The following is a 23,114-nucleotide window of genomic DNA, read 5'->3' on the forward strand; positions in this document are numbered from 1 at the left end:
GCTCACCCAGATGTCGGATTTTTTTAGTATTTATTGGTATAATTTTGCCACCTTTCTGGAAGGGACTGCAAGTTTAGACGAGCGAGCCTTGACTCTGTACATCGGTTCATCGTTCTGGGAATTTCTTGAGAGCCTGTGTTTGTTGCGCAGGTCATCGAGACATCAAATGATACATTGTAAACAACTTAAAACTTTTGAGTAGGTCAATAAGTGGATAAATTTGGGAATGCAGTTACCCATGTCATCTACGTTTCGATACGTTCGGTAACTACATCGTTGCCTGTGGCGAGATTAATTATCGCAAATGATGTTATGTGCTAAATTTAAATGAGGGATTGGTACCGCACCGCTAAAGATGTGCTGCCGTTATCGATTTTTGGGGCAGCTATTTAGGGATAACTTCATGTTGCAAAGTAGCAACGCAATAAAAGCAAGCTCTCTTGTGAAATCACACTGTTTATTCGAACATCAGGCACGCCGTATATCGGCATGAGCTTTGCACCATTTGATGAGATGGTATGCAACAGCATGCGCGTGAACACTGTCCAGGAAAAGCGGATCGGTGTTAAGTGTGGGTTAGTGTGGTTTGCAAAACATTAATTCGGTGGATTGGAGGAGTTTCATATAAGGAAGATACTCACAAGGCTATTGAACACTCTTCGAATAAATTCTGATCGAGTTTGGTTCGTTAACGTTGCATTTTAGGGTGCTTAAATTGATGGTTCACTTCGATTGCCACTGGTAGATTTTCCTTTTTCTGTGTAGGGTTGCGGGTGCTTCGACAGTTTGGTTTGAGCGTGTGGATTGAGGTCTATTCGAAATCAGACGATGACTACTATTGTATCTGATGACTGCACACCAACACGTGTCAGCTCGACTGATCAAAAATCGTTCTCCACAGGCCTGCCAGTTCCACGCCTGCTAATCTGCTAACAAAGGATACTTAGCAATTTCTAACGTCTTGGCTACCACACTGTGTGACCTTGACCGTCGTCCTCGCCTCAAAACCTCAACATATTCTAATTCTATTTTGTGTTTCGGATCCACTGCGTGTTCCGCGATTGCCGGGTCTTTCAGTAAAGCTTGATATTATTCTGCGTTTGTCGGCGGGCTGCCTATTTTTCCACTCTCTCCGATTCTGCTGTGTAGTTTCCTGGCCGTCCGTCCTTGGTGCAGTCGTTACACTTAGTTTTGTAGACACAGTCTCCGGTTCTGTTTGCCGAGATGCAAACCTTCAACTGCATCAGTGCAGAGCGCAAAGTGCTCCCTGTCTGGAAAGCTACTCCTATTTAAGCAGCGGTTGGAATTCTTCGAATGACTTAGGATGTCCCTCGTTTATATGAAATAACAACAGTACGATCCTTCCCCTTTTGGGTCCCAACACCGTCACCAACACCCTCCACAATGGAGGCGCAATCAAACTAGCCAGATATCCACTACCCGTAATTTTTATTCATTCCAATTTTAGACGCTGTCCCATCAGCTTCTTCCGTGCACAGCGCCCTTACACGCTTAAACACTGATGAGGCAATGCTATCGATCACCGTTTTAGGACGGGCAAACGTGTAGTTCAACCAACTCCAGTGTCGGTTGGCTTCTCATCCTTAGTTACACCTCGACATAATTTGGCATGCAGCCCAAATAGACCAGTGCAACCTAAGTTGACTCTATCTCCATACTAAATTTCATCTGTGGGAGCAGATCATTCAGATAATTGTAAAACTCACTACATTCTTCTCGTTCCATCATGACAGAAGTGTCATCTGCTTACGTCCACAATATCTTAGGTGGGTATGGAAATCCGGCTAAAGCTCTCTATTCAAATTATTCCGTTAATATATTTGCCAAAACCGGAAGTATTTGAGATTCCATTGTTAAAGTCTGATTTTGATTATAAACCCGTTTGTCAAAAAACGAAGTAGGTGAGATTAAGGCGTGCCTCTATACCTTCCACAATTTCATCTACCGTAAGCTGAGTCCGTTCGGAAACGATGGTATACGCTATTAACTGTCACTTTGCTATTTCGAATGAGTCCCGTTTTGGCACATTTGAACATAAAGAATTCACATCGGAACTTACAAGGTTGTCATATAATTAAACAGGGAAACCAGCATTAAAAAACTGGCTAAGGATCTGGCCATTTCATGCGGTGGGGAAGCATTTCCGTCTAGTATCTGCCGCACCAGAACATTTAATTTATGGAAATTTGGAAGGCCATAAAGTCGGAAGGATTTCACCTACTTCGCTCAATCACTCGCTAGGGGAAGCTTCGATGATCGATGAGTGAATCGACAGTAAATTTGAACACTTCAATCATGGGTGCAACAACACATCATCGATCAAGAAAACACGGATTGTCAGAGTCGGAGGAAGTTGCTTGTTACGAGGCGAGATCAAGCCATTTCCACGCGTAATGCATTGCAATTGAACTGGTTAGTGCAACGGAATTTAAATGACAATGTTGTGATACCAGTTGACAATCATTGTCATTGTCGCATCAAGCATTTCCAACATCAGTGCCACTTGTAAAACCGACCTTCCGATGGAAAGTAAGCACTCGATGCAACCGGACCAGCGCGTTATGCGAGTAATTGTCGGCGATCGACTATCCAGGCAGTATTCGCCGAAATTCAGTTTGCTGTGATCATTTCCAGGTTATTTCATCGCAATCGGTCTATTATTTGACATATTGAGCGGCTCCTTGAGTGGCCACTTGTAGGGTGTAAGTTTCACAATTCAATGAAATCTTCATTCCTCTGACATGTTAATGAAGACGGTGCAAGCTGAAAAGGTGAGAATTACTGTATGACACTTTCATCTTATCTGGGAATCAAAAACTAGTTTTGATGGGAGCCCCAAAGTGGGCTATTATGGGTTGCCAATCGTTTTCATCAAATTTCCCAGTAATGTATGAGGCCTAAGGCACAGCGAATTGCGTACCTCGAATATCGCACCAAAGGAAATTCTAAGCAGGCTTGTGCATTACACTCGTTTGAGGCACACCATTTCAAACAGGCGATTCTACTGGACTCATCTGGGTCTCCTGCCAAAACCGAATTCATGTACACATGAGCGAAGTTCTCAAAGTCTATCCAAGTTCGGTTCAAGTAAAATGTGGGGTAGATGGAAGCTCGGGGACCAATACCGAAGAATGGCGGAACCGATGGTGAGCTGTTGAAGGATTTTCAGCAATCCTATGAGTATTGTAACGTTCAGGATGAACATAGTCAACACGCCCGCCGCCAGAGCCTAGCTAGTTAACGGTGATATATCAGAAATGCTTTCGTTAGCTTGAAGGTTTTGAACATCTAGCTCATTGATTTCGGAGGACTCATGTTCTACTTGATAGTATCCAGCGACCGGTACACAGAATATCTGCAATAGCCAGTTTGTAATTTATGTACAAGTGAATATATGGAAACACTCAGCCACGTAGATGCTTATCAGAAAACAATATTCACACCTATGCAGACAATGGGACGAGAAACTAAACCCTTCCATGCACCTTATTCAAAAGTAAACTTTGCTTCTTCTTCTTGAATGCACCTTCTTGAACTTCTCTGGATATTCACTGACTATCAGACAAATGTAATCGGATGATACCCGCCATAACTCAATTTTCTGATCAAACAAAAGACGCTGATGTCGACCGTACATCACCATGAAGATGGACGTGTCCTTGGTTGACGGTGTGGCAGCACGATAAGGTAGCAGTAACCTTGGCACCAGTCGCCCTCCTTGGTCACTTTGCACTCACTGATCGTTCGATCAGATCACTCGATGGGGGTGATAGGTTGCCGTCCGTACCTCTCCGGTTCCCAAGTATTTTAAACAACTCCTGAGTTTGCAAATGAGTGCAGATTCCCTAATTTCGTGCAATTTAGTCTCAAGTAGAACATAATTTTGACGGAAAATCGGGAATTGCGCCTAACTGATGAGCCCAAAGAAGGGCGAAACCGGTCGTGGGCTGTCGGCGAATTTTCAGCAACCTTATGAGCAGCGCGCTGCAAATATATAAGTTTGCTACCAGAGTAATAAGAAAGTGTGTTCATAAAAGATTTACCCTAACAAACGCCAGCAGAATTAAGCATTCCCGAGAAAAAGTGTCCAGTATGGTACAGAATGGGGGAGATTGTCAGCGAGGCACACTGAAGGTCGAGCGGATACTGGGATTCCGATCATAAAAGTTCCGTATGAGAGGTGTTGGCGGGTATCAGCCTATCTGAATTTCGGCTACTTCGAAGCGTCTTTATATAGCCCACTTTACTGCCAGCAGCGAAAACGCGAAAGTCTTCAGCTACTTAGAAGATGAGTCAAAATGTGGGAGCTCCACGAAACAAACAAACGTTCCTCAAATTTATTCAATTTTTTTAACAATGCCAGTAATTTGACCAAAATCGTTGACCATATGTTAGTTCACTACACACCTTAGCAGCGTTGAATACACGGGCCCTCCATCGCGACTCTCCCCTGTTACTTTCAGTATCACCTTTCAGTATCACTATCAGTCATCTTGTCTTGTTGGTAGGTTTACACTGGACTGGAGTTCCTTCATGCCAGGAAAGGTAATGGTGCCTTCACAACGGCCTGAATTACTGAACTGAATCAAACTTTACCTACTTAACGTAACTTAACTTAACTGAACTTAACTTATATTCACATATTCACCCAAGCAATAGGACATCATATTCCAGAATAATTCGTGCTGTTTCAATATTCGGATTAACTGTCCACCTAGGATTCGCCCTGGTGATGATGGGCATAGATGAAAAGTCGACTCCACAAACTGTTGACAACCGCGTTTTGGAATGAACGCCCAAATTCAAGAGAAGAACTAGGGTGCTAGTGAGTTGAGCACCAGATTTGACCGGAAATTTCCTACTGAACACGTTGTTTGCTGGACGTTTAGCTGGGAAACCTTTCGGACTGATGCTCGTCTTATGTGACGCCATTGGTGATTGCATTGGCAAGTAAGGTATATACATGCTTCCGCACTTGTGTTGGCACCCCGAGGTCAACACAACTGATGAATTGTGAAGCAGTGCGCTTGGAACTGATCGAAAAATTCTTGGAATCACATGAGCTCATCCCTCCTGGACAAGCTGTTTATCGTTGGCTCATTGCATGTTGTCACACCCATGACGATGGTCTGAATCATTTCCTTGACGATGCGGCCAAGCTGAAAAAATGAGAGGAATAGTTGTTGGGGTTTATGGATAGACTACGAAAGGTATCTTGCATATTTAAACGGACCACGCAAGAAGTTTGGTTGGCTTCAAGAAATGGCGGCTGAAATAGTAAATTTACTACAGTTTGACTAACCCTGTGAATATTCAACCCGAAATACCCACTAAAAATCAATTGTAACCTAAAACGATTTTTCGTGCATTAGGATCATTTCTTAAGTCAGTTGTGTAAGAAAGCAATTACAAACCTGAAGTGCACGGTGCAGCTGTAGCCAAGCTCTTTAATGTTCTTCGGTTTTGACCTCAATCAGGTGTCGAGATTTTGAAAACTAATGGACCTGATAAGATGGTTTACTATCTACAAGTTTTGCCTAGAAATCAGAAAACAATTGAGCAACAGACAATTTTAACAGGAGCTCCGTCAGTGCTGCCAAAGAGGGTTCTTTTCCTAGACCAGGCACAATTGAGGAGAACCTACCCAGTCTATCTATGCATTTACCTATCTAACTATCTACCGATTGGTCGATCTATCTATCTAGCTATAAAACTATCAATCTATCTTCTATCTATCATCTATCTATCTATCTATCTATCTATCTATCTATCTATCTATCTATCTATCTATCTATCTATCTATCTATCTATCTATCTAATCTATTATCTATCTATCTATCTATCTATCTATCTATCTATCTATCTATCTATCTATCTATCTATCTATCTATCTATCTATCTATCTATCTATCTATCTATCTATCTATCTATCTATCTATCTATCTATCTATCTATCTATCTATCTATCTATCTATCTATCTATCTATCTATCTATCTATCTATCTATCTATCTATCTATCTATCTATCTATCTATCTATCTATCTATCTATCTATCTATCTATCTATCTATCTATCTATCTATCTATCTATCTATCTATCTATCTATCTATCTATCTATCTATCTATCTATCTATCTATCTATCTATCTATCTATCTATCTATCTATCTATCTATCTATCTATCTATCTATCTATCTATCTATCTATCTATCTATCTATCTATCTATCTATCTATCTATCTATCTATCTATCTATCTATCTATCTATCTATCTATCTATCTATCTATCTATCTATCTATCTATCTATCTATCTATCTATCTATCTATCTATCTATCTATCTATCTATCTATCTATCTATCTATCTATCTATCTATCTATCTATCTATCTATCTATCTATCTATCTATCTATCTATCTATCTATCTATCTATCTATCTATCTATCTATCTATCTATCTATCTATCTATCTATCTATCTATCTATCTATCTATCTATCTATCTATCTATCTATCTATCTATCTATCTATCTATCTATCTATCTATCTATCTATCTATCTATCTATCTATCTATCTATCTATCTATCTATCTATCTATCTATCTATCTATCTATCTATCTATCTATCTATCTATCTATCTATCTATCTATCTATCTATCTATCTATCTATCTATCTATCTATCTATCTATCTATCTATCTATCTATCTATCTATCTACTTACGCTCCAACCGTAGTTCTACACTTAGATACCATGTGCTCGAGCTGGAGAATCCGATTGATGATAATCCTCACTTCCGTTGCTGATTCTCAAAACTAGTATACAGCAGTGCTGTTCACTGAATCACTTATATGTTAATCTATGTTTGCTCATCCGGGTCGAGGATGAAATTCAAAATACCACTGACTAAATTTCTGCAGATTGTACCGAAGCGCAGTATCAGATTTGCTGGCGTACATTCCGAATTTTCGCTTGGTGGCACTCGCTAGTTCAGGAAGCGGCAGTCTCTCCTGATTTTGTTGCTTGTCGGCCAAAAAAACTTGCATACATTATTTTACTGTTCAAACCTTGCCTTTCAAAATCTTGGGACTACAAAATGAACGGAATCATAGCATGATTGTTTTTTATCATTCTTATGAAGATAAATTATTCGGAAGCGAGTACAAATACGTCGTTTACCACTCATGTGTACGCATGCGTAATCATGTGCACATATATGGAGCTTGAATATTTGACTGAATCCTTTAACTCAGCTTGACGGTCCACTACACTCATCGCCAATTTCATCGTTTAAACTTGAATCGCACCACAATGTGACTGTGACGTGCTTATATCGATCGTCTGTACCCGTGTACTTATGCACTTTCACTTTTAGCCGCCAAGCACAACGTTCTCATTCCATTGAACATTTCATCTTCTTAGTGAAGTGCATCTGTGCTGGTAAACCGGGAAGCATTGTATAGATGTCTGATTGTTATTGGGAGTCAGAATCAGTGAGCATCCTATTCTAGCAGGGAATTAAGAACCGGTGAACTTCCCAGCAGTTATGGAATTCTTGACCGTCCAAACACCAGTGATTGGTTAGCAGTTTGATTGGCTCTCACTTAGACAACACACAGCGTCACTCATCGTTCAATCACGGGAAACCACATCACGTCACCACATGTTAGGTGGCTCCTCGAGTGATAACTTCTCAGATGAGAGTTTTAGTCATCGTGTAAATATATTCTTCCCCTAATTGTAGATGATTCATAGATATTTGGGTTCCTATTGTACCATACCACAGAAAGGTATAGAGCGTGTAATACCCAACGCCATTGCACACAGGCTACTCTTGGATATCTATATATCTGGGCTAGCTGCGTTGCTGGAATTCGCCAATGAATCCTGAAGTCCCTAATCATTTATTTTCGACTTTGACAGTCACCTTTCAAAGGTAACGAAATTCAGCTGTAATCTCGACCAACAAACTCATATTTACAACAGTATGCTTCTTCACATGTGACTCAAATGAATCTCTCTGTGACTTACCATATCAGAGTATCTCATCCACGTGACTAATTTTTTCCTCCCCCCCCCCTCATCGTACTGGTGATCCAGTGAACGCTTTTCCAAGTTTTTCTGTGCGCCGGTGAGAAGCCATGACAAAGGGAGGCTATGTGAATCAGAAGGGCCAGCTTACTCAAAATTTATATGGATCCAATGTAGGAAAAAACAGCGTTAAGACAACGCAACATTCTACTGACAAACCAGCGATCACTCCACTCTTTAAGAATAGCATGCAAATAAAACCCGTTTCCATACAAGCCTTCATTCCCTTCTGGCATGTCTAATTCCGCCATACTGTAGGCTTACGAAATACGACTGCGATATTGTTGATTAACTTTGTAAGATCCGAGCGGTTATGTATCTCACAGGGCGATTGCGACTATTGGATTATACGCAGTTCGCAGCCAGTAGTCGATAGGAGCAGACGGACGTGGGGCAGCAGATGATATTTTGAGGAATGAGAGGAACTGGTTAATCAACAATGACGCAATCAACAGGAGCGGGAAGTAGTCACTGACGCAGCACGGATTTCTATAGGGGCAACAACAAGCAAGTACCAAACGATGTACAAACATACATATGGGGCAGTCTGACAGTGTGAGTTGGCCGTAAGGGCGCAGGGGAAGCCGTTCGTGTCGCGTGACAGGTCAGATTGAGCGGTTTCTTCCGTTTAAAACAAAGCAAGGGTTATCTGGTAGGCGCAATACAAGGGTAATACAAGATAATCAGCACCATAGGCCTCAGGCTGGTGTGGTCGGTAGCGAGTTCGCCTGCCGTCCAGGGGTTCCGTGTTCGATGCCCGGTCAGCTCGCTTTTCCGACGGAGTGGGCGCTCAAAAAAAAGATGCAATCGGGGCGAACTTGCAGGCAGTGACAGGCGGGCAACAAATATTGACAGCACTTACTGAGGGATAAGCAGAACTTAAGTAGGAGCAAAGCGGGGGGAAAATGAGCAGCAAGAAAACGAAACGATGTCATAATAAATAGCTGTAAGTCATGTTACTCATTAGTAGTCAGAAGACAAGGAAAGTTACCCTTGTTTACCACTGATTCACAGGGGGAATCAACAGGCTGCATTACAAAATGTTAAGACAGTCCGTTTTTCCGCTAATTACTTGCTCCAAAGCTTCAGCCGGCCGATGACCACAAGCTACATCTTGGTAGCGAAGCTATCAATTTCACAATACTGACAATGGAAAAGAAGTTGAAATTTGCTTTTTACCGAAGAATAACCACACTGAATGCAATTTGATCTGGTATCTATTGAGGTGAATGCACCAGGATTGTATGTCTTTCGGTGTCATGAAACATCATGACTGTTTGGAAACCTTTTGTTAAATCTCGAGTGACGCAAAAAATATATCTTTTCCGACCCGATACCATTTATGATTTCCATCAGTGAAATACACGGTTCAAACATGGGAGAATTGAAAGCAAAAAGAGAAAAGCGATTTCTACTGGAGGATTATTATCAGATGGCAAACATTATACGTGATGTTTACGTGTGATTGTTTGCAAAAGTCGTCGTAGGCGATTGTAATTATATTCTCCGCTGGACTTTTGTTTGCATGCAAATGTCATAGACGTGAAAACGTTCGCCTGAAGGTTAATGAAGAGTAACAGACAGTTTGGGGCACAGAGGCTAAATAAGGCAAAGCAGGGTAGCTAGTTTCATGCATACAGGTTAGAATATCAGTTCTCCAAAAAGCTTTTGCATGCATTATCCATGCCCAGTAATATGAATGCAACATACTCACATGTGCACCCGTTAATAAGATGCTTGAATTTCGGCACGCCATATGACTTGTCGGATGTTTGGCTGTTGCGGCGCTGAAAAAATTAGCTGGGAATTTTTCTCGAGATTATATCATTCATATGATCCAGGCGCTGCCAGATGGTCCGTGTTCACTATGCAATGGATGAATCCTTTTTGGGAATTTCGTGTAGTGCAAAAGTCATGCTTCTACGGAGTGTCTCAAACCCGCTTATTCCTGGCAATCGCTAGGAGGCTGAGCCGACTGGCCAAGGGCAACTGATTAGATTGCGCCGCATCCCACTTGGGAACGCGGATTGACGCGTGTTCTTTAATGGATCCTAAACACCTACATTCGTCGTAAACATGTCATATTGAAGTTATTAGCAGTACATTTTCGCTGCATTGCGTTTATCTGTTTTTTCGAGCGCAGTAACACGAAGGAACTTTGCTTCATGGCTAGGACATCAGGTTTCACGTAATGCTTTCGTGGTAAACCGTCAAAGCTGTATTTTATATTCCGTTTTGAATAACAAATAAACTGCGTCGATTTTGCGTTAGAATGCTGTGACCTCAGTGCTAGGGCTTATCCCGAAAGCGTATTGCTGATTCTTATGGAAGCGAATTCCGCAAACGTTTGAAAGTTTTGCACATCACTGTTTGGATAGTTTCCGCGGTGGTCAATCACCATCATCAGGAACAGCTGTTCATGCAAGTAAGCAAAACTTCAAAAAAGCCGTTTCATCATAACAATGTTTTTTTTCATGAAGATGAAGTAGTAATAATAGTAGATGTAATGGCTTCGCGGTGCTTCTCAGCTTTTGGACATAAAATGCGTTTGCTCACACGAAGAAATTTCCACAAAATATTCCAAAGATTATTTTAAACTATCAAAACCTACTATTGCTGTGGAACACGAGAGCAATTTAAGCACCCCACCTGAGGAGAGACCGAATCCCATTAGCGTCTAATCCGTGGTTTTGGGGCTTCTCTATGTAATTTTACCCAACGCTTTCTGTTACTGAAGGGAAACGCTCATCAATTAATTAAATGATTAATCATGTTATAAATACCAGATAGCCTGCATGCAACAATTTCAGTTATGTCACATAATTGACAAATTGCGGTAGGGTGCTCTGAAAATGATCATAGCGAATGGGATTACGGCGAATACTGCGTTGATAATCGATCGACGTCCATCACTCACATAACGCACAGGTCCAGTACTATCGAACGCTTACTTTTGATCGGAACTTCTATTTTATACGTGCCGTTGATGTTTGAAAAGCTGCCCAAAATCCCTGCATGTGACTGTGAACCGATATCACAAAACTGCTATTTAAATTCCGTTGAACTTACCAGTTGAAGCGTAGTGCTTGCGCTCCAAACTGATTAGATGCCGCCTCGTAACAAGCAACTTCCTCCGACTTTGGCAATCCTTGGGTTCTTGCTAGATGCTGCGCTGTTGCATCCAGGATGAAAGTGTTCAAATTTACTGTCGAATCACTTATCCATCGTCGAGGAGTCTTCTGGTGAGTGATTGAACCAAGCGGTTGAGCTCCTTCTGAATTTGTGGCCTTCTAAAATCCACAAGCCAAATGTTCCGGTGAGGCAGATAGTAGACGGATTAGGTTAACCACTGCATGAACCGGCCACATTCTTGGTCAGCATTTTAAACCCCCTGATCGGGAAATCTAGTGGTTAATTTAGAAATTCACATGACTTCGCCAACAAATCAGCGCGTGTCACTGTGCAGTTAGATGACATCCTTGCATGTTTCGATATAAATTCTTTATGTTCAAATGTGTCAAAAGTGGACTCTCCAGATAAAGCCAAGTGAACGTTTTTAGCGAACACCATCCAATCAGAACGAACTCAGCTAACAGTAGATGAAACAGTGGAAGGTATAAGTGCATGTCTCATTATCACCTACATCGTTTTTTGACTCAGTGGATTATAATCAAGTTCAAGGTTTAACAATGAACTCTCGAATACTCTCGGTTTTGTCAAATATATTTAGGGAAGAATTTGAACAGAGAGCTTCAGCTGGATTTCCATACCCACCTAAGATATTCTGGCCGTATGCAGATGACGTATTCATCATGATGGAACGAGAAGAATGTAGTGAGTTTTACAATTATGTGAATGGAATGCGCTTACAGATCAAATTAAGTATCGAGAAATAATAACCTTCGGGTTCACTGGCCTTGGTGAGATCAAGTAGCGTGTATCTGGAATAAACATATACAAATCCATCTTGGTCAAATTCGTTTTTCCGCTCTTCTGTCATTCGCATGGGTTTATATGACAATCCTGTTGAAAATGTTACATACACAGCCACAGAAAATGAGTGCGGTTTTATCCATTATTAAGGTTCAGTGGGTAATAATTTATTACCATTGAGTTTCGCCGCAATTCGGCTATTTATCTAGTAAACAAGCGAACGGCAGATTAGGACGTATTTTCGAAGTCAGAGGATACCGAGTTTGCATAGCTGTGTGAGCAGGTCGTTGTTCGGACGCTCGACTGAGTGAGGAACTTTGGTCCAAACAAACCCTTCCAGGGTAGAATCATGCTTCTCGTTCTTGGGATAAGGCATCCAAATACTGTTGGGATAACTGATACTCCACCAAGTAGGGATTTTCCCACACACTGCTTGCCTTCTTTGGCATCCATGACACACTCTACCTGTTATCCTTAATTCACGTGTTATTCGCGTTCTCATTCAGGCGGACGTTTACCACGCGTAACAAGTCGTGCGGAAAAAACGTTCCAGATGAGGATATAATTTCCTTGGCATACGACAATATTGCGAAAAATCCCAAGTAAATATCACGTATAATATTCGTTATATTGCAGCAAATAGAGTGTAGAATAAGCGTTTATTTGTTTGGCTTTAAAACGTCTTATTATTTTACTGCATTCTGAATTTGGCTTGCAGACAATTACGGATTTTCTTGAGTTATTTGGGCTGGCATATCAGTTTTTCTGTTGCGTTTTGATGAAATAAAGTTCACTTCTTGCGTGGAGACTGTAAAAACGTAAACCGTTAATTGCCGACTCGTTCGGTCGGGTGTAGCATCTTCAAAGTGTCTAGCTGCTATGACACATGAAGGATTTCTGCCGTGCTTTCCAAGACTACACAGAAGCGGTCGGGAGTCAGAGGTTGGGCTGCAACTAGAGAATTTCCGGTCGCTAAATTCGCGCTCTATCATCCTCAGCATTATCACAGCAATTAAATAAAGATTTTCGTTGGTCACCGGGAGTCAAAAGATGAAAAGACATACTCATATTTAACATATGTCAGAATGGTGAATCTAATTCAACGAATACTAGACAAAAGGTTACAGAGAACAGTCAGGCAGCCCATGACCGAGTTCAAACTTCTGCTTCTGGCCAAACGAGTAGGCCAGTGTTCTTGTCAAAAGAACCACAAAATGTGCACGAGGGCCAACAGTGCCCGAAAAGTTTCTCCGGGGAAATATCCTGTGATATCCCGAGTGATGCACCAACCAAACCAAGCAGCATGTCCAGGACAGCACCTTCAGCTAAAGCATATCATGGATAAGAGATGTTCAACTGTGATCCAGTTGAGTGCTGATGAGTGATACTCACTTCAAAATAGCGGCTATTTCTCACGTATGTTGCATTCCTTAGCTACTGAGGTAGGTGAGGGCTACTAGGTAGTGAATAGCCCAGGTAGTCCATGTTCCACTCAACTATTAACTCTAGGCTTGAGGAGCAAATCCAAATGCCATGTTTGGCAAACAGACCAACAATCGAGTTCTTCAGTTTTCAGCATACAGCGTCCGTCGCGGAAATAAAATGGATGAAGCTGGGGAGCAGATCCTGGAGTTCACTTATTTCTTAGGGTGAAATTCGATGGTTACTGGGAAGAGAGTGGTTGTGGGGAACACCATTGTCACAGAAATACATGGTCATGCATGTTCATACGTTTCAGGATGTCACACGAGATAACTTCGTGAAAGTATTAAAGGGCGATGATAAACTTGAAGCCAACAAGAAGGTGCTAAAAAGGTGAGTTGGCCACTTTACAGAAGTTTCAAAAATATTAAGTTGTGCGCATTTGCGAATGGTCGAATTTCTCCTCGTACTTGTACGACTTGGGGTTGGTCGATCTTGGTTTGCTCGGATGCAAGATTTCTTTCAACCCACGGTGTTGAACAACGCAAATGAACACTGTTGTCTTGATGATCGGAATCCAAGTACACTGGCGGCCCTTTCGGTTTATGGCGGTCCCTCAAATTTGTATCGCAAATCACCAATATTACTCTTAGCTTTTAAAATACCTGTCTCGCCTATGTGTGTTGCTAACTCCACAGTTGTTCTTCCGAAATTCCTCACACGCCTTCCTGACCCGCATATGACGAGATGGCATGTGTCGGCACACAGGGACAAGCCAGGAGACGCGGCAGTTATTTATTCACTCGCAAACCATAAATCTCTCATCCGGTGAATCCTACACAATTTTGATTTGTAATTGCGACGACACACTCATTTCCTTGACATACTGTGAGTCTAATAGTTTGCAGTTTGAATCTAACTTTTTACAAAACTGTATCTTATGTGATCTCGATGTTCTCTGTTTCCGTCAATTTTCCTTGTCTGCTATAACCAGTTTCGCTAACAGATCTAATTAATAAACGAACAGACATGTGGCTAATAGCTTTTCCAACTCTAAATTGAACAAATTCATTTTGCCGGACCCCGTCTTTTTTAGTTGGGATTGCGACATGGTCTCCAGAATGGGCAATCAATGGTTATATACTCATCTGCACAATAAATAAATTACATTGAATGAAAGAACATTCGCCAGGAAACCGAGGCAAAAGTTTATTCACTCGCAAACAATATGTCTCCCATGCTGTCAATTATACACAGTTTGTACTTGTAATTGCAATGCAATGCGTAATCACCCCCTCTTTTTACGTGTTTTCTGATTAAACAGCGTTTTGTAAAGGGACCTGCGATGGATGTTTCCGTACATAGTTCTAGCCCTCGCGAAACGATCGTTTTCGTTAGCAGTTGTACAGAAACCTCCTTGATTTGAAGTTTTTGTGAACACTGATTGTTGGGCCTTTTTCAAGAGCTTCATGCTAGATGGTGGTATGCTCTCATTCGGCTGTGCGTCCGGGAATTTAGTGTCCCGTGTTCTGGTAGCTCACCATTTCAACGCGGTTGTATGATAGCTGGAGAGTTCCCGCATTCACCCTTCCAAAGCACTCAGTTTGACAAACACTCATTTCTGAACTCAATCGCCAAGTGGTAATTGATCTGTAGCACTTTGTTTGCTGTCGCCTAGAGTAGGAAGCGTTCGCTGCCTTCCACGGACATTATATCCTGTTGTATGAAGCTGGTATTCTGCGAAAGCACATTTTTAGCTCACGGTTTTGAACAACGCAAATAAACGCTGTTGTTTGGATGATCGAAATTTAAGTCCACTGGCGGTCCTTTCGGTTTATGGCGGTCCCTCAAATCTGTATCGCGATTCACCCGTTATATTATCGAACAAAACCCGATCCGAATTTAACTGAAAAACCTCCAATCCACCGAAGTTATATTTTGACAACCACACTAACCCACAATAGCCTCAATTCTCACTCAACGCTGGCCTAGTATGACGATAATGAAAGGGGCTCACCGATTGGTTCCCCACCTGTCTTATAACCTGGCCAATTTGGCGCCCTGCTCACTTGGCCCGATGAAGCTTTTGTGTCAAAAGCGAAAAGTTGTCCAAATAAAGTCTGCCGAATTTTTACAAAGCAATTGTGAATGAAGTACCGTTTCGAGGGACAAGCTTTTCAACCTTGAATTTTCTAAGCGGATGTGAGAATAAGGGGAAAACACGTTTTACGCGGCTGACTACAGGTAGCATCAACTTGGACTTTGGTTGGAACAAGTCCTGTCACCAAACAAAAACTTGTTCGTATTCACAAAGGTTCGTATGTCACCTAATCACCGCAGTGATATCAAGTAACTGAACTTTGTCTACCGTTTCACTGCCGAACCACTGTACAATGTATAGGACAGGAGAGAGCGGATGATGTCAAATGTTGCAAAGCTCACGCCAATTTAAACGCAGTGTGATGTACGAATAAACAGTGTGATTTCACATGTAAGGTTGTTTTTTTAGAAGTTAACTCATTTGCAACTCAATTTGGTTTTCACGAGAGACTCAAGTGAAACTCTCGTTTATGATATTCTACAACTGAATGTGCTGCACACAGGACGCCTCATGTTTCAGTTGGCACGATATTCGAGATATCACAGTATATTTTCATGAAGGAAAATACTCACAAGTTTGCTGAAAACTCTTCGACCGCCCACAACCGGTTTCGCCCTCCATGGGGATCGTCAGGTAGGCACAGTCACCGAGTATCCGTCAACCTTATGTTCTACTTGAAAAGAAATTGCACGAAATAAGCAAATACACACTCATTTGAAAACTAATTTTGGTTTCAGAAGGGACTCAAGGGAATCTCTTATTTATGAGATTCGCAAACGAGTGTATGCGTGCAGCACATTAAGTTGTAGAACACTAAAAACGAGAGATTCACTTGAGTCTCCTGTAAAAAACCAAATTGGTTTGCCAATGAGTGCATTTCTAGAAAACAGCCCAATTTGAGTTCAAGTAGAACGTAATGTTGACGGAAACTCGGGACTGTGCTTACGTGACGATCCCCGAAAAAGGTGCAACCGGTAGTGGGCTATTGAAGAGTTTTGAGCAACCTCGTGAGTAGTTTCCTTCATAAGCTTGTTTTTATTGCGTTGCCACGTTGCAACATGATGTTATCCAAAAGTATCTGCCCCAAAAGGGATAACTGGAGCACATACACAGCGCCGCGATACATGACCAATGCCACATGAAAAAAAATACTACTTTAAAGGCATTGCGATAACTCGCCTCGCCACAGTCACCGATGTAGTTACGGAAAATTTCGAAAACTAGATAACATGCTGAACTGAATACCTAAATTGATCCACTTGATCACCTACTCATGCATTCTAAGTAGCTTGCAATGATTAAGTTGATGTTTCGATTGCGACAAATACAAGCTCTTTTCAAAATCACAGAAAGATAAATCCACGTACAGAGTCCGGGCCTTCTGATATAAACTTGCAGTCTCTTTCAGAAACTCGATCGAAATTAGACGACATCTGGGTGAGCAGTAACCAAGGCCGACTCGTAGGCGCACATCCAAGATTCATGAGAACCTGGTTTGAACAAAGAAAACTTTTGTGTAAAATGATGAAATGTGACTGCATTTATTCGTAGCCCTGAAGCATCTCGCAACGGTCGCAGAGTTTTACATGCCTTCCTTTGCATGATATGGTTGTTGACCGACGTCAATTGAATTCCTGTTGTCAGTCTCTCTTTAGGAACAAGGTTAAACTTCTGTCACGTCGTAGAAAGCTGCTTCCGGAAGTTCAATTTGGCTTAGAAGCTCAGGATGATTGGGAGGTTGTGGGTCGAAATTACAGACCGTGTTTCAAATCCAGCCTCTTCATTTCGACTAGTCCTGTCTAGACTTGGGCTACCCGGCGATTGCACAGCACTTGTGCTCTCCTGGGACAACATAGCGGCTGCATACCAAAATGGTGCTGCCGCTGGAGTATTACTATTATTTCTTTTTTGAATTTCAGCAGATTATGTTCAACTGTAGTGCAGTGAGCCCCAGATAGATGAACTTTAGTGAATACCGCCGCGCAACTTGAAGCTTCAAAACGCAATTGGATGGAGTACCAATGTCGGTACGATCACCTGCGGAATGCATTTTGTTTGACCGGTAAAAGCACTGAAAATATGTCGAGACAGCGCCACCTCGGGTGAATTTACAGGTTATTGGTCATCTGGTTGCTGATCGGTCAGTCAAGCCAAAAGTTGGATTGCAAAGTTTCCGGTGGGTATTGGCTTTCCATGGTGATAATGCTCCCTATGCCAATGCTAGTAAAACGGATGTATACTAACTATCTGGATGATCACTCCTGTCATTCTTCATTCCCTTGGGTCCTTGGATAAATGTGTCCAAATTGGGCGACGCACTAGCTATCAGTTTCGGCAGGAGGGGTTTATATTTAGTACGGTTCTTCAAACGAGATCGTGGATTTTTGGTTATTTGATCATTTCCGAAAATAGAGTACATTTACGAAATATGTTCCACTTATATCCATCGAGTAAACACTGAAATAAGTTTTAATCCTAACTTATGTGTGTCGACAACACCAGAACAACACAGCTGAGCAGAAAGGGTATCGCAATATCTGCCGAGGCTAAAGTAAGAATTCCATCTTACGGCGGGTCCGGATACCCAAAGACTCAATAATGCACAAACTTCTAGCTAGAATATCTGGCGGCCAGTCAAGAAGTCACTTGGGTTTCATATATTCGGTGGTTCTTTTGAATAATATTCCGTGGCAGTCTCCTCCACTTTGACATAATATCCATGCAACGAGTCAATGGTTGCGCTGGTTTTCTCGTGGAGAATGCAGTTTCTCAGTCGTTGCCGGTGGATGTAGACGGGTGAGCCATTAGTCGTTCAACCGTTGAGTATCGGGTTCAGTGACACACCATTGGCACCCGTTACCTACTGAAGAGATCTACCCCGCATAATCTTATATATATGTAAACATTCAGCAGATCGTGTAATCCCTTGGAGGTCTTTTTGAGTAAAGCGACTGCTGTAATCCGGAAGATGCGAACTCCGACATCCAGCTCATGCTCGACGGTATGGTGTATCGAATCAGGAGGTGTTATACATGCCGGGGTATAGGATTTGCCGAAGCTTTCATAGGAACCTTTTTATTCTAATCTTCTTAGTACGGATGCGAAAACCTCCAAAGATGTGTTCTTAGTAATCTGTTGCATTTTACTAGAGGAAACCCTCCACTAGATCAGTCTGGTTGTCGTTCCTTAATTCGCCTCCTGAACAACCAGGTAAGCGTTGTGCCACGAAATGCTGATCACTAGTGCGATTAGCTCTCAGTTAGACTGGACATAGCGCCAATCGTCCTTCAATCACAGAAACCAAATCATATAGTTTCATATTTTTGACAGGCTTCTCGAGTGACGACTTATCACAAGGAAATTTCAGTCATCTTATAAAACCATACTTCCTCTGATATACTCATGGGTAGCTGATGAAACGTTGATACTACAAATAGGGCAGGTATGAGAGTTATATGTTCTCTTTCTGCAAATTCGCTTGACAAGGGAGATTTTTGCGGAATTTGTGGACTCGGTTTGTCCCATTTGCTTGGACTTGAGCAAAACTTAATGGATATCCAGAAAAATTCAGCACGATGCGTTTAGGTGAAGATGGATGTTTAGTTTTTCTAAGTAAGTGGCATATGAGTGGTTTGACTTCGTGTCCAATAGTCTGTAACTGGTCAGTTGACATTTTGTATTAAATGACTCCGCAAGGAAGGCATTCTCTTTTTCAGTTGGTGCCGTGACCATAATGAGGATCGAGATTCCATTACCACAACCCTTTGAGGATGGAGATGTTGGAACCATCCTGAAGCAATTTGATGAGGTCGCCGAGGCCGCCGGACTAGAGACCGGCCGGAGTAAGTGTACTGCGCTGAAGGTCCTCCTCAAGGGCCGGATGAAGGCGGCAATGGATGTGGCCAGAAGAGGTTCTTGGAAGATGGACTGGGCTCCCGCGAGGGAAGTTCTTGCAGCAGAGTTCGACAAGGTGGCCGATCGCCCTGGTGACACAATCAAGCTTGACGGTTATCCAAGCGCTGCCGTGAGGCTGGTTTGCGGATAAATGAAGCCAAGACACAGCTAGTGCGAAGTTCGTTGACACCCCTGGGTCATATATTGGGTCATGGAGAAGTTAGCCCATTGCGAAATAAGTTGGCAAAGATAAAAAAAATTATGCTGTTCCCAGTTCAAAGTGGTCTCTACGGCAGTTTGTTGGACAAGCAGTCTACTACGGTCGGTTTGTTAACGATTTCAGCACTATCCCTCCAAATGTACGACTTGCTCGAGTAAAAATCGGAAATTTGAATGAACCGGAGTGGCTTCTGAGCGTGTCAAAGCGCGGATGTTGGACCAGCAACTGACCGTCAAACTGCCCGGGGAGGGAGAGATTTTCACTATTGCAATGGACGCAAGTGATCGCGGTGTCGGCGCAGTAATAAAGCAAAGGAATCGAGTTATGGAATATACCAGCCGTGTCCTTACTAACGCTGAGCAGAAGAACTCGACCATTGAGAAAGACAGTTTAGCGATCGTCTGGGCCATGGATAAATGGAGCTCATATCTGCTTGAGCAAAGATTTCATGTCGCAACCGACCTCAATCATTTGAGGTGGATGAGGACCACCGGAGATCTCGGAAAAAAGCTCGCGTGCTGGGCACTCCGACTGCAAGATTAACACATCATATTGCAGCACACGCCAGGGAAGGAGAACTACTTGGCTGATTGGCTGTCAAGATCAGACGTTGAAGATGAGGTCCCCAGGTTCATGGTTGGAGCCAATGGCCTCGTCATCGAACTAGATCCCGGAAGGTTGGTGCAACTTCAACGGCACGATCCTGTTTTACGAAGTTTTGCAACCGCTTCGTTAGATGAAAGGAGCATTGAGAACAAAGAGGGAAACAAAGAATTGGGAAGGCTTGAAATTCACTTCTACTGGGTGAGTCCGAATGAAGCCGGAACGCCACTGATACGGATGTTGTGCTACCCGTGATACCTAGCGTCCTGAGACGGAACCTTATCGTCGATAGCCATGGTATGGCATATACTGTGGCACAGGGCCTACAGGCTCGGGCTGAGAAGTGCGGTGATGGATTATGTGGTGTCCTGTAAGCGATGCAAAATGATGGAATGTGCAATCCACCCCATGGAACCTATTGCTGTCCCAAAATGAGGCGAGATGTGGTCCGTGAACTTCACGGGTCCCTTTCCGGTGGCACAGCTGCAGAAGCCGACCTGAAGGAGGTAAATGAAAATCGATGGCATGCGAACGACCTTCAAAGTGTGAAGGTGTGTAACGGTGATACTACTGTTGGGGGTTGCATGTGAGTAGCAGGCTTTTAAAGGGGGATCATTGCGGAATTTGTGGACTCGAATTGTCCCATTTGCTTGGACTTGATAAACAATCAAAGACTATCCAGGAACGTTCAGCATGACGAGTTTAGGTGAAGATGGATGTTTAGTTTTTTTAACTGAGATGCATATGAGACGTTTGCCTTCCTGTCCAATAGTCTGTAACTCGTCATTTGGCATCTTGTGACAAATTACTCCGAAGCAAATGCCTTCATCCTGTCACTGAAATTGTGAAGAAGTTGAGACAGTTCCAGCCACGATACACGTTTTCACTATGACGCTTTAATACAAAAAGCCGCACTTGTATCCCCGTGAACCAAAGGATTTTAAAAGGTACTCATTAGGCCAGCAGATACGTGGAAACAATTGTATTGAATTAGGTTGCTGCTCATTACTGCCTGAAGCGCAAGAGCACTCAACGAAGTACCAGAAAACACCACAAATCACCAATGTGCACACATTGTTTGAATACGTTTGCACAAATGATCAGTCATTTAACAAGCTGCTCAAAATGGCCTATCACACCCTGATTGGCATAATCTTTGTACCGAAGACCTATACGATTTTTGGTGGATAGCTTTTTTCATATTATCGCCAAGTATTTTTAAGGCAAAGTTCGATTTACAGAAGACGCACAGTATAAAATCCCAGGCGCATGAAGTTTCAAGTACTCCTCACTATGATGCGTCGTTGCTCGCTTCTTATTGCGTTCTTGTTCTGCATCGACCACGTTGCGTGTTTGAAAGCCGTCGGTATCCACAACTGGTCATCGATATTTAACAATAATCCGTCAAAAAATTGGGTTGTCCTTGTCGCTGGTACCAACGGTTGGGAAAATTATCGACATCAAGTAGGTTTCCGTTGATCTTTTTGTTTTGAGGCCCAAAAATTCATCTGAATCCGTACGAAAGGGATATCAAAGATGAAGATTAAACTAATGCTCCCCCAAACAGTTGTGTCCTACCTAGTTGTCTCCAGGGCTGTGATATCCCACTCGAAAAGGCGGTGGAAAGGAGCCGCAATTAATAATAATAATTACACTAATGGATACATTTTCGTCAGTAGTTCCTTTTCGTAACACGATATTATGTTTTGCGTGGGGTCGATTCCCCGGTCCTGTTAAACTCAGATGTTACTGATTTGCATAGTGTGATTCACGCTAATCGGAATCCCACCTTCGTCAGACATATGCGTTTACTGTTGCGTTATGTTAGGTGAAATCACGGTCTGTGAGTGGAAGGTATGGCGTTGTATAAAACACGAATTAGATGGTTTTCATTCGACCACTAATAATCTGACCTGACATTGTAGCTTCATTATATTAGAGAAACGCTCGCGAGCTCCGCAGTGCCGTAGCCTAGGGTGACCTGTTGTATAAACCGGGTCTCAGAAACTTGAACATAGATCACTGACGTACCTACAAGTGCGGCGGTTACGGCGAAAGTACCAGAGTCGCTAGGCAATGTGAGCGGATAAATCTATATTACGTAGTGAAATCAAGTTGCGTGTATTTGGAATAAACATAGAAATCTATCTTGGTCAAATTCGTTCGTCCTCTCGTCTATCTTTTGCGTGGTGTTATACGAGAATCATATTGAAAATGTTACACGTAATTAGTGCGTCAGTATCCATTATTCGGTGGGTTATATTTTACAACTACTGAGTTTCGCCGCAGTGTGATTTTAGGTAATCGCTAAATTTGAGTTCCTGAAAATTACAGGGTTTCATGCGTCACTATAGAAGTTTTATTATATTTTCTTTTGGGTGATGCGTTCTTTTTACTGTAGACCCTGATGCAAGCAGCATATATGAAGATCATGGTGATGATGACAACGATATTGATATGTACTCGTCTGAGTAAAGTATGCGAGACTTATTGTTTGCCAGTGAATTAACATTTGCCTCTATTTCCTGGTGAATGCTGTTTCAGTTAATAAAATTGATTTGTTGTTCATAACCATTAATCGCCCATTCTGGAGACCATGTCGCAATACCAAATAACAAAAGGCGGAGTCGCACAAAACGAATATGATCAAATTAGAGTCGGAAGGGCTCTTAACCACATTCCTGTTCGTTCATTAATTAGATCTACTAGCGAAACTGGTTATAGCAGACAAGCAAACGAGATACGGCAAAAAGTGACAGAAAAATAGAACGCCGAGCTCACCTAAGATAGAGTTTTGTACAAAGTAAGATTCAAACTGCAAACTATTAGACTC

The 23,114-nt window shown here is 42.2% G+C and overlaps 1 protein-coding gene across 1 annotated transcript in view; it reads left to right on the forward strand.

Moving 5' to 3' along the window:
• Nucleotides 1-20,658: 20,658 nt before the first annotated feature.
• Nucleotides 20,659-23,114, forward strand: part of T265_09829 (hypothetical protein) — a gene marked incomplete at both ends in the record, with an annotated part of 12,785 nt that continues 10,329 nt past the window's right edge. The window contains one exon of the mRNA XM_009176015.1: nt 20,659-20,832. Within this exon, the coding sequence (XP_009174279.1) occupies nt 20,659-20,832 (174 nt within the window). The remainder of the gene's footprint in view (nt 20,833-23,114) is intronic.

Source organism: Opisthorchis viverrini (genome assembly GCF_000715545.1).
Source record: "Opisthorchis viverrini unplaced genomic scaffold opera_v5_315, whole genome shotgun sequence".
NCBI classification, from domain to species: domain Eukaryota; kingdom Metazoa; phylum Platyhelminthes; class Trematoda; order Opisthorchiida; family Opisthorchiidae; genus Opisthorchis; species Opisthorchis viverrini.